This window comes from Nicotiana tomentosiformis, chromosome 4 (assembly GCF_000390325.3).
Source record: "Nicotiana tomentosiformis chromosome 4, ASM39032v3, whole genome shotgun sequence".
NCBI lineage: Eukaryota > Viridiplantae > Streptophyta > Magnoliopsida > Solanales > Solanaceae > Nicotiana > Nicotiana tomentosiformis.
Window position 1 is genome coordinate 137,040,317 of NC_090815.1, and position 16,889 is coordinate 137,057,205.

The 16,889-nt window shown below is 36.8% G+C and overlaps 1 protein-coding gene across 2 annotated transcripts; it reads right to left on the reverse strand.

Annotated features, from left to right (window-relative positions):
• Positions 1 to 698: 698 nt before the first annotated feature.
• On the reverse strand, positions 699 to 13,804 carry LOC104089351 (AT-rich interactive domain-containing protein 5-like). 2 transcript variants are annotated; one of them, XM_009594245.4, is made up of 14 exons: positions 13,450 to 13,804; positions 12,105 to 13,066; positions 11,854 to 12,008; positions 11,728 to 11,767; positions 10,595 to 10,647; positions 9,423 to 9,468; positions 8,469 to 8,558; positions 6,825 to 6,926; positions 6,662 to 6,713; positions 6,349 to 6,421; positions 4,352 to 4,418; positions 4,221 to 4,271; positions 1,752 to 1,844; positions 699 to 1,172 (listed from the first exon to the last, which is right to left on the reverse strand). In XM_009594245.4, the coding sequence occupies exons 2-14, from the start codon at positions 13,056 to 13,058 to the stop codon at positions 1,077 to 1,079; spliced, it is 1,872 nt and encodes a 623-aa protein (XP_009592540.1). In that variant the 5' UTR covers positions 13,059 to 13,066; positions 13,450 to 13,804; the 3' UTR covers positions 699 to 1,076. The 2 variants fall into 2 exon arrangements, with proteins under 2 accessions (XP_009592540.1, XP_009592615.1); XM_009594320.4 differs by lacking the exons at positions 699 to 1,172; positions 1,752 to 1,844 and adding an exon at positions 2,205 to 2,346.
• Between the last annotated feature and the right edge of the window lie 3,085 nt (positions 13,805 to 16,889).

Consider the following 16,889-nt stretch of genomic DNA (forward strand, 5'->3'; position numbering starts at 1 on the left):
TAATAAGACGGATGGCAATGAGTTGAGCACCTCCACCATCAACCAATAGTTTGAAGTTCAAGTAGTGCGGGTTTAAATTCCAACGAACTAAGACGGAAGGACCAATTTATCTCGGTTTTAGAGGTAGCAAAACGGTTAAAAGAAAACAGTTATTCACCCATATTATCCATTAGAAAATGAGTTGGATAATAACTATTTTAAAAACGGGTCGAATATGAATAAGAACCATATTATCCACTTAAAAAATGGATAACCTTAAATAAGAACCATATTATCCGTCTTATGAATATGAACAAATGAGTTTAACTTTTATATTTCTAAAGCCTTAAATTGGGGGCTACTCAAGGTTGGGAGACTAAAAATTCTCCCAAAAGTGATTATATTCAAGAAACTATGGATAATATGAATAACCATATTATCCGCCGGATAACCCACTTTTTATCCATATTAAATTTGTTAGGTCGAGTCGGATAATTTATCCGTTTTTTGAATTACATGTTTTCAACCCACTCATCCGACCCAACCCGCCCGTTTACCAATCCTACTCGGTTTCTTTTCCATGTTTTTCCCCAAGGTTGTTTGGTGAATAGAGGGGAAGAGTTGAATGACATTTTATCTAGAATTAAGCAACTATACTACTACAATGCTTTCTCTTCCACATGCTGTCATTTGGTTCCTTTTAATCCAAGATAAAGGTGTTAACAAATAAAGGTGTCAAGTCAGGCTTGACATATCAGATAGGCACTGACAAATGCTAACTAGAAAATGAATTAGTATCGACATTAGCATCAGAACAACAAACTAAGTTCTAGCTATTCCCATCATAAATTACCCCAATCCCAGAGTAAAAAATGTGTTAGGGCGGCTTGATGTGCCTCCTTTGCTGTTAGGGCCCTAGCTTCAAGTTTTGACCCACAGAGCGTCAACAACTAATTTGATTCAACTAAACATACACAACTCCAACAATCTAAGGCCTATCATTCACAATGTGACGACTCAGCAACATTCGTCAACTACCAGCATCCATGCTTTGTCAGGTTCAGCTAAATGTTCAAGACTTCCTCGAGTCAAATATTTCACTGTGCAAATGGTACACGAACAAAGAGCCGTCCATGAAGACTTACAACAGCAGAAGTCTGGAGGGGATCGATTCTAGCAGGTAGGCTTACTACCTGAGAAAACCAACTCAAGCCATAAAAAAGAACACTTGGCAGTACAAGTATTTACATGTCACAGGATAATGGAGATCAGAAGTGCTATTTTCAGTAATACTTAGATGAAAAATCATACTTCATCCACCCAGAGATCTAACAGCCACCGACTTCAAAGATATAAACAGAGAATGTACCTACTGTTACTATTGCTCCCATGCCAATAAAAAGGATTAGTGAAATTAAAAAACATTACTCTTGCAGTAAACATGACACTCACACCAGTAAGATAGATAGGAAGTTAGTTTTCAGTTTATGAATTGGAATTCATTTAGCTTATTTGTGCTCCCAGAATAATTAAATAGCTCTCCTATCGATGAAACATTTGAGACTCCATTCAAAGAAATATTAATTGAGAAACTTGAACACGGGAAAATTTTCCACCTTCTCGTGGCACCACTAAGCACACTAGTTTCTCTTTTCCTAGAAAACCATCAGTTCCAGCACATGCAAAATATGACGCAAAAGCATGATAGATATAGATCGTGGATCACTGAATGCCTCTGTTAAAGTCAACATTAATAAAATAGGAAAATGTACCTTTTTGAAGGCGGTAATACCCCAAGGGTTGTCAAGTTGCTCTGGCTGACCAGTTATGACCAGACGGCCAGCAGGATCAGATTGAACCCGCACCTGGTCACACAATAAATAAGGAATGAAAACTTTTAGATCATTATCAACTAGAATCTAATAATGACTCAGATCAATCAATAGCCGCTCATTTTTATGTCCTTGGAATGTAACATGGATGGGTAAACAGAGGGAAAATGAAATACACTGTAACAAGATTAGCCCAATTCTAAATTGAAAAAGGGAAGCAATAGTAGATTACCATATCCCAAATTAACATCTTAAACCTGTCAAAGTTTGAATAGTTTGGTGAAATTAAAGCTAAAATTGCATTAGCCATATATTATATTCCACAAATTCCCTGGTGTCAAACCAAAAATTTCTTATAGTAAAGTCACCAACTTCAATGAAACCTTGAAAATATCTCTTTAATTTCTTTCACTGTTGAACAACTGCAAAACGTGAGATGAGGGTTTTATCAAGCAATAATATGTAAGTAACTTCCCTGCTCCTTTGCTTAATCCATCCTTTGAAGCAATCGGGTAAAACAGAAACAGCTCTACGCCTACAAAAACCAAGCCTCTGATTCTCATATACAAAAACCAAAGCCCAAAAAAAGGAAGAAAAAGAGCCCAGTGGGATTTATTAAGTGAAGGGCTTGAGGATGATGTGCACATGATGTGAAAAGTAGGGCTGGCAAAAGTGACCCAAACCCATTCAACCCGCCCAGCATTTAATGGGTTGGGCATAAAGAATTTTCCTGATGGGCTGGTTTGGGCAGAACCCATCCTAACCCATTAAATAAATCAGCCCAAAGCTGATCCGTCAAACTGCCCATAGCAGGACTGCTAATTGAGAATATGTACTCTTTTTAAATGTGGACAGCTACTAACCAATAAATTGCTTTTTCTCTTTTTTCTTCCTAATCTTATACTAGGCCCTTTTTTAGTTACACAAATTTATACTCCCTCCGTTTCAATTTATGTGAACCTATTTCCTTTTTAGGAAACAATTTACCTTTATGCAATGATTTATAGCCACACAAAATATATGTGCCTCATTTTACACCACATGTTTAAAAGTCTTCTCTCTTTTCTTAAACTCCATGCCCAGTCAAATGGGTTCACATAAATTGAAATGGAGGGAGTATATCTGAACGTTTTCATTACATAACTTTTATGGAAATAAGTCATTATTTTATAACATACTAATAATTTCTTAGCAAATTCTAAAAAATTTGCCTAAAATAAGTTTGTGCTTCCTATGTATAAAATTCTATTTGTAATTAAATTTCACTAACCAGCCAATTAAATACATTGAGTTTTATTTGTAATTAAATTCAATATCCTTCACTTCTAAATAAAAAATTAAAGTACAATTCTATCAAATGTAACAAGATAAATAAAGAAGCAACCAGATCTAATTTATACCAATTGATGAAAGAAACACAAAAAAAATTAAAAATATAGTAAATACATTGAGTTTTATTTGTAATTAAATTCAATATCCTTAACTTCTAAGTAAAAATTAAAGTACAGTTCTATCTGAGATATATAAAGAAGCAACCAAATCTCTTTATACCAATTGATGAAGGAAACAGAAAAGGAATTACGTAGTAAATTTATGAGGAAATGCTTACAGTGAATATCTTTATTACTTTGAACCAGCTTTGAGTTTTTCTTTTATATCCAGAAAGTACAACAAATTAACTCCATTTGGAAAAGCATGAGTGAAAACATTTGCAATTAAAGAAGAGCATCTTGATATTTTAAGTTTCTCAAAAATATAGTACAAAAGATGGTTCAAATTGGGCGGGTTGGGTTATGACACATTGTTTGGCCCATCTTGACCCAACCCATCTTAGCCCAAATAAACTTTGGGCAGGGTTGGGCAAGCAATGACCCATTTATTGCCTCAGCCCATCTTGACCCGCCCAAATTCAGCCCAACCCGCCCATTTGCCACCCCTAGTGAAAAGATTTGGTCACAAATGAGTTTTCTTTTTGTGTAGCATAGAGTCAAAGTACACAGGCTACTATTTTGTTCAGGACCTAATTCCTTCCCAAAATTAAGCTATTCTCCTCCCCTAAGTTTTATCAGTTTAAGAAGTTGTTTCGCCCCTTATAACTAACGAAGCTTGCAATGAAGGTCTAGCACGCATATTAGTCAGAAGCATAGGTCTAGCATGCATTCCTTACAAAGTAGGAATTCCTTTTAAGTGGTTCCGACTGACATGGGGTTTCCATCAAAAGAGATGGTATTCAATCTAATCCTGAGATCCATATGTTTTAGAAAACTATCATAAAGCTGACATTTGTACACTTTTACTTGATTCCCCCCCCCCCCCCAAAAAAAAAGAAAGATGACATTTGTACACAATAAAACATAACAAAAGAGTGAAATGTACTTGAAGAAAACACGTGGCACAAGAGGTACATACCTCCTCTCTCAAAAGCCCAGGCACCAAAGCATAGACTTCAAAGCAATCTTTCTGTTTGCGAAGGATCCTTACGAGTCAATGGGAGAGAGTACACATAAACTAGAAATACTTGGAATCTGAGTGGAACTTACTGTTTCTCGCACATTGATTTTTACCCAATCAGCTGGAGGTCCCAAATCAACAACTGTTGTTACCAACCTGGCAAATGAAATTAATTTAGTTTCAAAACAGAACAAGAGGACAGAGGAAAAGAAATGGCAGAGCAGTACTGCTCAATCAACAGCATAATCCATTTACAACCCACTTTTCCAAGAAAAGAAATAGGAGTATATTATTCATATGCCACAGGAAGCATAGTCAATTTTGAGACAGCAGAGCCATGCTAATTGTAAGGTTGAGTTGATCTTTACAGTAAGTGAAGCTTAGTGTAAAGTACAAATTGTTTAAGAGAAACTTCATAATATACATCATCAGTCATGAATAAGCTCCCTAACACCATGATCAATAGAAGAAACGAGCAGTGCTTGGATTACAATTTGTGAGATAACATGGAGATGGCTAGTGCTAACATGATATTCACCTTAGCTAGACAACTTCTCAGGAGGAGGCAGACAAGGGGTAGACAAACGATGCAAAATCTTATAGGATTTATCTTAAGCCTTAAAAAGAATGCTGCTATGTTTGAGAATCATTCACTCCCTGAAGGATAACACAGTACCCTTTCTTATTCATTCAGTCAATGTTGAAAATAACTTAAACCAAACCTTCCACTAGAGCTTTTCTTTTTTCAAAATAAAACAAGCCATATCATCAGGCAGGTATTGTGACTTCGTTGATGGATAAGCTTTCTGTCAAGGCCATAATGAGAAAAAAGAGGAAATCATCTCTTAATAGGGTGTGAAAGCACTGAAGGGACAGTTTTGCAGTTCCATGGATTAACAGACCAATGTTAAGCATTTTCTTAAGCAAGTTCCTGGCAACAGCGTACTAAAGTCTAATGGTCAACTAAAAACTCAGAGACCCTTGCTTTTGCAGAAAGCTAAAAGTTGATAATTAACATGGTAGATCTTGGGAGAATACCTAGAAAATGGTTGAACCATCATGGTGCGACCGTTAGATATGCACCACTGGTAGAGTCGGCAGAAAGCAGATTGTGGGAATTAGTAGGGGTTTAGTATAAAATGAAGAACTCTACAGGTACGCCTTTGCTAATTCTAGAGATTAGTGTGCTATCAAGTTCCTGGCAGCAGCTTACTATAGTCTATTGGGTAACTAAAATTCCGAGACCCTCGCTTTTGCAGAAAGCTAAAATTTGATAATTCACATGGTAGCTCTTGGGGAGAATACCTAGAAAGTGCTCGAACCATCATAGTGCAAAAGTTAGATATGCACCACTTGTAGAGCCCGCAGAACACAGGTTGCGGGAATTAATAGGGGTCTGGTATAAAATGAAGAATTCTACAGGTACGACTTTGCTAATTCTAGAGGTTAGTGTGCTAGCAAGCAGTTTAAAGAGGGTTACTCCTTTAAGATGGGAGGACAACATTTTTGTATAATTTTCTCCACCTTGGTATTTCTCTTCCCTATGTACACCTATGATCTAGCCATGTTCTCACGCTTTTTTATCTGTCTATGACCCCACTAAAATAGAGAATTTGAGCATCCTTTAAGAGCAAAATATAACAGATATTGGTTGTACAACTTAGGAAAGTAGGTCTGTCACCCATAACCTACGTAACTACAGTCCACAACCTAATATAACACTACAAAGGTTGTATATAAATGTACCAAACTACAAAATCAAATCTAAGAAGCCAGTGATAATCAACTTTACCCATAAAAAGAACTATGTGGGATCGACACATCAGGTGCAATGATACGACAACTGAGCAAATCAAACACGTCCGGATGCTCCAAGGACAAAGTTGATAATTGAAATCTTTTACAACCCAAAAAATAATAAAAGAACATGCATGGAGATGAAACCAAGTAACCAACATATAGCAACTTGCAAATTATGGAGTTTGAGTAGCTACATCAAACTAAGATATTTAAACCAAGCGAGTTCCAACAAGATAAACTAATTTTGACTAAGAAAGATGTTAGATGAGAGGATCAAAAACTTAACTGCTTAGATGTTTCAGTTCGTGCCGCTTTCGCAGGATTTTCCACTTCATTTGGTCTCTTGTGTTTAAGAGAACCTGAATGCAAATATAAGATCAGAACTATGTGACTTCCCAAAAGAAACGAATATCATCAGTTCTTTCATACTCCCTGTATCTGACAGATGCCTACAAGTAATATTATGTCCTTGATAGCCACTACCAGCCACAGATATGCTGAATATGACACTTCAAAATGAACTATCATAACCAAAAACGAGCTACACCAACAGAAATATGAAGGGCTGAGGTTGGTAAAGAAACCAGAAAGAACATTACCAATGCTTTTGAGATTCTTCTCACGCTTTGGCGTACTGTTGGCATTTTTGTCCTATCAGGAGATTCGTAAAAAAATTACATATCAAGAGACATGGTCAAAGGTAAACACGACGAAAAAATGTTTCTAGAGTTCTATAATTTCAGCTACAATTGGCTCGCCAACCTCGCCACAACCAAGAAGACGTTGCTCATGCCATCCTTGCATAGCACGAGCGGCAGCATCTCTTCTCGCCCTGCCTGATCCAGGAGCTTGATAAGCATTTCCCTGGAGTATGGTTCACTTTATACATCAAAATATGCCTAAGAGGGCCCATTGGTTTGATTAATATGGAGAAAGATAATATAGATGAAACTATCTCTATCAAAACAGCTACACAAAGCTATTCACAATGACTCATCAACGCTTTATTTTTTTTTATTATTATTATTATTATTATTTTTTTAAATTTTTTTTGGGGGGGGGGGGGAGGGGTTTGAAGCAGTCATTAAAAGTTGTGCAGAGCTTAAGACATCAAAACTTCAAAAGCTTCTTCATTCACAAATAGTTGTCCGAAGTTTCTAAAGAAAAAAAATAGAGAAAAAAACCTATAAAAGTTAGTATGAATGAGAATAAAGAATAGTTACAGCTCTTTCTCGGAATTTTTTTTATGTCAGTAGATGCTCTTTCTAGAAAATTGGAAAACCAATTGTATTCAAGTTAGGATCACAAAAGCAACAAGATTTATTTTCGTAGAGGTCCCACGTTCTTACCTGGGAGTTCGACACTAAGCTGTGGAACATGACTCAGTTGGGCCAATTGGAATTTATATCTTAATAAATTTTTAACTAATTATATATTGAATAATCGACCCACTTGTGGGATTTCACTGGGTTGTTGTATATATTGAATATATATGACATACTTGATGCTCAGACAATAATGCACATTCCAAGATATTGCACTGTCTATTGCCTCATTTAAAACCAGATTTATAGAAAAAGCATACATCTCTGACTTTGCATCTTTGAAGCTAAGACACTCACAAGCCAAGACTTTTTAATGTTGATACTGCAATCTGTTATCCTCAGTTATCGATTAAAACAACCCGCAAGATTTATCTTCCAAATTAAAGGAGAAAAAAAAGGCAGGCTAGCAATCTTCTGGCAATACATGTGTCAATCTTCAAGGGAAGAGGTTCTGATATGCTTAACTTTTTATTTCTGCATCCCCAATGACTCGGTAGGCTTGGTGGATATTTTTGATAACCTAGAGTTGGTGCATTTTCGCTTGCCCTTTTGGAGTAAAATGGGTAACGCCAAGCAACTTAAATGAGGCCATTAGCAGTTCGAGAGGATAGAATGAAAAGGCAGCTCTCAAGGTCCTACGGAGTACAATCTGAATGTGCATGGCATGGACAGTGTAGAAAAATCAAACTTTAGATGTTTTGAAGGAAAAGCAGTAGCAGTTCTTGGATAAAATATAAACGTCCACAGTTTTTGACTTTTTGGTGTAATATGAAAAACATATCGTTGGGGTGCGGCCCTTCCCTGGACACCGCGTGAACGCGAGTTGCTTTGTACACCGAACTGCCCCTTTTTGAAACAGGTTGGACCTTATGACTTCTTGCAATGGATAGAATCTATAGTCATTCAGTCTTGTAAGATTTCAGTGCTTAAGTGATGCTGTTTTTTGCAATAGTCATTGCCAATTGAAACACTAGTCAAGTCAAAAATTCTTTCATGACTCAACAACCCTGTTTTCCTGGTAGATCAATTAGAAGGTGCACAGCTAGTAAAACGAGGAGCGGAAATGTAAACACAAGCTTACCTCATTGTCAACACCTGCCTCAGGAAGAGCAGAAATAGGAAGTCGAAGCTTGCCACTTTGCGTCTTATGCCTTTCATATTCTAAAAGGGCCTATGATGCAGAAAGCATTGGATATGAAAAGAAGGTATATAATTTAATTATTTATGGTAATTTATTTTTCTTTCTCCAAAAAAAAAGTACATAAAGTGATAGTAAGAGATAAATAGTTATTCCAGATGATAAAACTAATAAAATTATAAATAAATAAATAAATAAATCAAATATGCAGAGACAAGAAAAGATATTGTTCAATTAGACTTAAATATCCAATATTGGTTTAAAAAAGGCAAGACAATGCAGAATGGCTCCACGTAGGTTAGCGAGTGATTAAATTCCAAACAAGCCAAAGGACATTGAGCTGCCTTCCCACAACCATGCCTAATGTCACACCAAAAATGTATAAATATTAGTTTATAAAATAAAACTAGGAGTAATACCACATTATTCTCCATTTTCACTATCTTAGTTTGAGTAGGCATGCATCTTATCAGAAGTTTTAAGTTTATACTGTAGATTAAAGATAAGTGGATCCAAAATGGGATGAAAAGATATTATTAAGTTTGAAATCTTAAAAGAATGAAATCAAGTTCTTTGTAACTTGATGAAGTGTAATATTAACAATATTACCATTTCTCAAAAAAATATTAACAATATTATGAGTAGTCAATACTAAAGGATTAATTTAAAGAAGGTCCGAGAAGCAAGACAATATTGTGGTCAGAGGGAGCAACATTTATAGACCTCAGCAAACAAATTATCACTACTGTCACTACGTAGTTTTACAAAGCTCCGGTGTCACAAACAAACATTGGAGATTATTTAATGTCCAAAAAAATCACTTATCACAAGCTACGCAAAATGGACAACAATGGCAAAAATATGCTATTAGCTATCAAGGGAACCTGGGTTTATTACCTTCTCATAGAAAATGCGGAATGTCCAGGACACAGTTGTGCAAGTCCTGAAAGAGAAGATAATCATATCCAAAAAGGAAAAAAATTTAAAATTACAGATACTACAATAAAAACTGACAGAAGCTTCTGTTTTGTTCTCTCTTTAAGTTGACCGTCAATCAAGTAACTTCTTATCTTATTTGAGCATCAAAAGAGTTCTGGTCATTGCCACCTCTCAATTTATCCTTGTTAGCTCTCACTCATTTTTTTGGAGACATACAGACATCTATGGTCATTTGCGAGGTCTAACTACATGGCGGCTTTAACATAATAACACCCCAATATCTGTAGATGTTGAGAATCACTACGGGCTTAACAAATATTAGGCTTCAAGTGCCACAGGATTCCAGCACTGATACAGATCAGACACCACTCAAGAGGCACGCATATAGAGCTATTATACTCTTAATTAGACCACACCTATCATTGTCAAATAAGAACAAGCAGTGCTGTATTTTATCAAAAGAAGAACAAGTAGTGTTGTATTTTGGGTTTAATGAGTATTTTCCCCTTTTGGTATATTATATATGTGTTTGCATGGTATCCTCATGTATCACAAGTTTCAAAATTTACATATTCATGTTCCTCTGATGAAAGACCATAGTCCTTTTTTCTTATGAGGTACAAAAGAAGAGACCATTGTCCTTATCCATACAATCTAGACTCTGTGATGAAGCAGAAGCTCAATGACATTTTTTTTTTACTTTTCTGATAAATGTGAATTCAAGTTGATGAACATATGGGCCCTCTATTCCAGCATTACTCTGTGTTGAGCTGATCCCAATTCTTGGCCCGAGTTCTATTTCCTTGCCCACAAGACCTGTCTTTATAAATTGCAAATCATTAATATTAATTATTAAACTTTAGCCTCTATCCATATGGTGCATGAGTGCCGCTTCCTGAATTATACCTCATAAATAATCCTCAGCTGAGTACCTTAAATTTTGGATGAAAATTTCTTATCTCACTCGCAAACAAAAATCTAATGTCTGATCATCAATGCCTTATCTCCATTTCATACACTAGGGAACTTGACACTTGAAAAGGTAGGGGCTACATTCTTCATTGTAAGGGTGGAAGATTCATGCTTTAAGTTCAACTCTCATAATGAAATAGGATTCATCAGAAGCTTACTTGGGGGGATTAAACGACTCGCCAACTTGCCGCCACAACTTGGATCCAGTCACCTAAAAATTAAATTAATTTAATACTAGACCATCAAAAATAGCATGATAATCCATTTCAAAACATGAAATTCATCTCTCAGTAGTACAAGATACGCACACAAATCAGCAATTAGTCATCCTAATTCCTAGCAGCAGAAGAAAAAATAAACAACTGGAACCTTTTCATTGAAACCAACTAACATATAAACAGTTTAATTTTAAGATTGTACAACCCACCTCATGTAAAAGCTTAAACTGCTAGAAAGGGGACACTTTTGACCATTTATTTTAGGTTTACAGAACGGCCCCACATCCTGATTCTTTATCTTGGACTAGGCACATTGAATAATTTTTGTGATAGGTAGGTGGCAATGAGACTTGACCTTAGCAATCAACCTACTTTGATACCATGTAAAATTGTGTGAACCACCTCAAGCTAATGAGCTATCACAAGAGAGCAAGTTCAGTTGAAGGGTTCACCTTTTGCCAGAGGTGGAATTGTATTTGTAGTAAAAAAGAAAGGCTTAAATTATCAAATAAGGGACAGTTTTATGCATTGAATATAGGTCTGCAAACAGCCCCCTACTATCAGCTGAACCTACAAACCCTTCACAAGGCTTACCAGACCTAAATGTTGGCTCACGACCCCTGGTTAGCGGAGGACTGGCTAGGAAGGTCCGTTCATTTTAGAAAATAATCCTCACTCTTTAGTAATTGACCCAAGTCGGATGGCATGAAGCCATCCAATTATGCTTCAAGCTAACTAAAGAAATTTCATTAAATAGCAATTGAGCTTCCGGCACATTTTAGCAGTGGATTGATTTGAAGGAACTAGAGAACACCAAAAACTGGAAGATAGATAGAGGAAAAGAAAGCATGAATCGGGAAAGAACTAAGCACTTTGAATGGACATGAACCAGACAGCTCTTGAGGAAAAAAGCTCCAGAGCAGAACAGAAGACAGAGAGAAGAAAAAGGAATTCATCTCCTGCTGCCATTTGAGCTCTTCTTCCCTTCTACTGTACAACATGCAGAGAATCTATAAACTCCTATAACACAAATACAAAATTGTCACGTGCAAGTGAAGAAGACAAAGACCTACCCGGTCATAGCCACCCAATCTGATCACAGATCTCCATAACCTATCAGCCAATATCATGGAAAGAATCTTATATGTACCTGAAGCAAAATGTAAGATATGGACAATCGAAAAACATTGGACACTTACTTCAGGCAATTAAGTTGATGCCCATAAAACTTAGGTGGTTTAAATTCCATCGCCCTCTCCCTGTAAAAACTTTCAAGTTCTATCATAAATGCTGCTTGGTCCTCGGGTGATCCATCACCACTCCAATCCTCATCTTCATCATCCTCATCCTCCATCTATAATTTACAAAGATTATTGATCAATCTGGAAAGATGAAGTAATTGCCACAACATTTACAGATCAAACCTTTCCTCGAGTATCAGTGCACGAACCTTTGCTTCATCAAAGATTTTATTTGATGCTTCCCCAGTATGCTGTCCAGCTTTTGCAGTGGCAGATTTCACCGGCAAATTTGGAGTTGCTGGCTCTGGCATCTTTGCAGTAGCAGTATTCTTAACATCGTCTTTTGTCTCTGACAACTCATTCGATCTCGCACCACCATCAGTGATAACAGTTGCAGTATTGTCTTCCACTTCCTTGTGTTCATCAACCGTCATATCATTCCCATTTTGATGAACCTCTTCGATCGAGTTCTCAGCCTGAGGAAGTTCCTTCACCTCTCTTCCACTCTCATTTACTTCATTAGCAGGTAGCCCCTCATGTACCTGCATGTTTACACATCCACTATCATGGTCAGTAGCATTTCCAATAGATTCTTCATTCTTCACGGCCACATCTGCATCAAGATCGCCTTCTTTTTTCTCAATTTTGTTTTCTCCTTCTGTTCGACCGGTAGCATTGTTTTGGTCTAGTGATTCTATTCCAGATCCGTTCTGGTCATCACCTACTGCAATGCCTTGACTCTCTGGCTGGCTTATAGCGTCATTTTGTTTCGGTGTCTCACTTGCAGCATTCCTCTGGTCCTCCACCTTGCACTTTGCATCAAATTCCTCTACCACACCCTTTGAATCAGTCTGGCCCACTGCCTCATCATTAACGTTGCTTTCACTTTCCACTATATTACTAGCGGTCTTCTGCTCTCCGTTCCCATTTTCAGCAGGCATTCGGCTCTTAGCCCCACTCTCAGAGTAGTTATTTTGATCTTGTGTCTCTGGTTTAGCACTGTCTTGGCACTCCACCAATGAGTCGGTGGACTGTTGGCCATCAAGAGCAGGCCCTTCACGTTTCAGAGTGGAATTGAGCGTATTAGTTTCAGACTCAGCCATATTCTCAACATCTTGGGCATTCTTCTCGGCATCCTCCATCTCTACGTCACTCTTATCCATTCTGACAACTAATAGCATGCAGCATATTATGTGGATCAAGAATTACATTCTAGCAATCAGCTCTAAAAACAAGCTCAAATAACATATTCTACATAATACACCGAAATGGAAATCCAATGAAAAACGAACAAATGAATAAAAGAAAATGAACGACATGTCGGTTCAAAAAACAAAACCCTAGTTTCGTCATATAAGATTTATGAAGAAAAAAAATCCAAAGAATTCAAAAGGCAAGAAAAAAGATTTGCTCGCTTCTTTTCAAGCATAAACAAGTGTCATCGATCAACAGAAACGGAAAAGGTCAGAACTTGTCGCATAAATAAACAGAAAAAATAAAAAATAAATCATTTCTATGGAAAAAAAGGTGCAATGTAGGGAAGAAAACGCATACCTGGGTGAGGGGGGTAACGGCCAGAACTTAAAAGAACCGGAATGGGCGTCTAGGGTTTGGTTTCAGTCGGAGATTAAGGAGAAATGTATTGTGTATGGTGTATAAACCGCAATGGCCCAAAAAAGGAATTATAAATGAGTTGTAATAAAAAGGAGTGGGAAGGGTATTTAAGAAGGGAAGTGAAGTTTAACAAGGAAAGTAGTAGAGGTGGATTGATTTGATACGAGGAGACGATAGCTCAGTATTTGAATTTCTGAAGTCTCAACACAGCGCCGGGCTCTGAGGGAGAGAGACACAGAGAGAGAGCCTCTGCTTCTGCGCTTTAGTAGATTCAAACCAACGCCCAACGGGATTGGCTCAACCGCTTAACACCTGGACAATCACCATTTCAATTCATTCCCACTATTATTATTATTACTTTCATAATCTTTTTGTATTCATATTTAATACTGTCATTTTATTTTATTCTTGGAAAAAATCGTTTTACTTTACTGTCACATTCTTGGCCAAACCCATAAACCGCCCCTTAAACTCGACTCCGCTTTTTATTTTGACATATTTACTTTGGTATTTTTCATTTTGATACTCCAACTCATTCCCTCATGTGCCACTTAAACACAAAATATTGACTTGTCACATTGAGTGAGTTTCCACACCCAGGTCACGCGTGAGTCTCTAATTTCAATCCCATTTTAACGCTGACAAAATCTTACCGTTGGGCCCCCTTTTATACCCGCTTTCCCTATCTCTTTCTTCATTAACAGTTACAAAATAAGCCTTAAATCTCAAAAGCTCCATCTCCATGAATATTCAAAGACTGCATTTTTTCTTCAATTTGTTGAATCTTGCGTTAAATTTATAGGAAATTGTACTAGTTGTCTTTTTTTTGTTCTTCATCCCAAATTTAGAGTTTGAACTTCATAGCTGTTGTAGCCATGTCGCAAAGAGAAGAGAGATGTCAAAAGGGATTGAATTTTTGTTGTTGTGGTTTTAATGCAAAGCTGAAAATTTCATGGTCCCCCAAAAATCCAGGTCGTCGATTTTATGGGTGTTAATTGGACAAAGTGAGCCGGCCATGTTTTTGTACTTATGCTTAGCAAATTGGGTTACTTTTTTTTTTTTAATTCTGATTCATCCTTCTTTGAAGGATCGAGGTGCTTGCGACTACTTTAGATTGTATGACAAAGACTTTTCCGATCAAGCTAATAAGACCATTAATGGTTTGCTAAAAAGGGTCAAAGAAAATGAAGCAAAATTGGCTGGAGAGGCGTGGCTGGCATCCGGTACCGTACTGGCCCGAGCGAACCATTCTGTAACCTTTTTTTTTTGTAACTATCATGAGCAAACATGGTCACAACTCATAATGATTAACTATAAGTGAGAAAATATTGTATCAATGAACCATCGTTCTTAAAACATTAATACATATGGGTCATCAAGGCCTCTGACATACTGTACAAAATAAACTTATGGTCTACAAAGCCTTTAAGATTATTCGACATCAAATGAGACAAGGCCCCTGCCTAATAATAAGTCTGTAGCAAAACTCTGACACGATGACTTATAAACTCGGCTGCACTCCGAATGAAGTGGAGTCTTACCGATCCTTCGCCGAATGCTAACCTCGTCTACTATGAGGGCTCGTCAAACTAATTACATATACCTGCAGGCATGAATGCAGCGTCCACAACAAAAGGACGTCAGTACGAATAGTGTACCGAGTATGTAAGGCGGAACTGAAACATAATAATAAGTCAACATTAATTAAAGAGATATAAGAATCAACCAGAGTCTCTGTATATGCGTACTTATTATACTTATATATATAATGCTTCTCTTTGAGACTCTTATCCATATCGTATGATGCATGACTGCCCAACTGATCGGTGGTAACTGCCCGACTGGCCGTAGCGCGGTGGTAAATGTATGACGGCCCGACTGGTCATAGCTCGGTGGTAAATGCATGACTTCCCGACCGACCGTAACTCGGTTGTAAATGTGTAACTGCCCAACCGGTCGTAGCTCGGTGATAAATACATGACTGCCCGACCGGCCGTAGCTCGGTGGTAAATGTATAACTGCCCAACCGGTCGTAGCTCGGTGGTAAATGTGTAACTACCTAACCGGTCGTAGCTCGGTGGTAAATGTGTAACTGCCCAACCGGTCGTAGCTTGGTAGTAAATGCATGATGCACATAATACCATTATGAACATTAACATATTTATTAAATACCTTAATAGAGAGTTAGGACCATGCTTAGGCATGCTTTGAATATCATGTTACACGAACGAACAACGTAGACCTTCTTAGTTACTAAGAGTAGAACCATTTATGAAATAACATTACGTTTATGTATCGTTACTTGGATCGTGCCAAAAGAAAATAAGAGATAGTCTTAACATACCTGAGCCGATTCTCTTGATAATCCCTATAACACGCGTCTTTGCGAAAAACACGTAACGACGGATCGAAGTAGGGAAAAATCCGTATAATATTCTTGAGAAAGATTGTACCGTGCTCTCTTAGAATTGCATCTCACGCTGCTATTACATAATATCATCTTCGTATGAATTTGATGAAGTTTTCCTTCATTATCACTTAAGAGAGATACTTGTATCTCTCTTAAGTGATTTTGAAAGATTTTTAATCCTAGTGGGTGTGGGGCCCACTTATTTGATGACTGAGCCACCAAAACTCCCTAAATGTGCCATCTTGCTCTATGACTTAAGAGTCATTTATTGGGCTTTCCTTGGCTGCCACGTTGGGAGCCCTTTAGGCTTATCCAATTTTCTTAATTAGCTTAATTACTTAGTTAATCTCCCACTAAAAATTTATAATTACCCAATTATCCACATAATTAAGAACTATCTCAAATTACTTAAAATACTACTCACTTTTAACATACTTTATACACCTTACTATCATGGTCATGTGGTACCTTGTATGTCACTAGTCTATAAATACCGGGTATTATAGCTTGGACCATATTTTATCCCAAATTGTCAAACTTCGGCGATACTCAATCTCTTCGATTCGTTTACCCTCTGACCTTTATAACACTTACTTATCACTTGTTTGACATATCATAAATACTTATAACCTCGAAAATAGTCTTGTCCTCATCCTAAAGTACTACTATTAAAATATTAAAATATTAATAAATCATGGTACCATATAAAATCAATGCATACACTATTATTTTATTAAAATATCCATATAAAAATACATATATTTTCTCAACTTCTAATTTTTCTAATCTCATATAAAGAGCACAAATTTTCCTACGCTTAATTCTTAAAATGGTAAAAAGATAACCTTCTTTTCTTGTGAAAAAATAATTTCTATCTTTACAATAAAGAAAATCTCATAAACTTTCTCATATAATGTGTATAATTTAAAGCATGTTCGAAAGTAGTAATATTAATAACTATATAAAATTA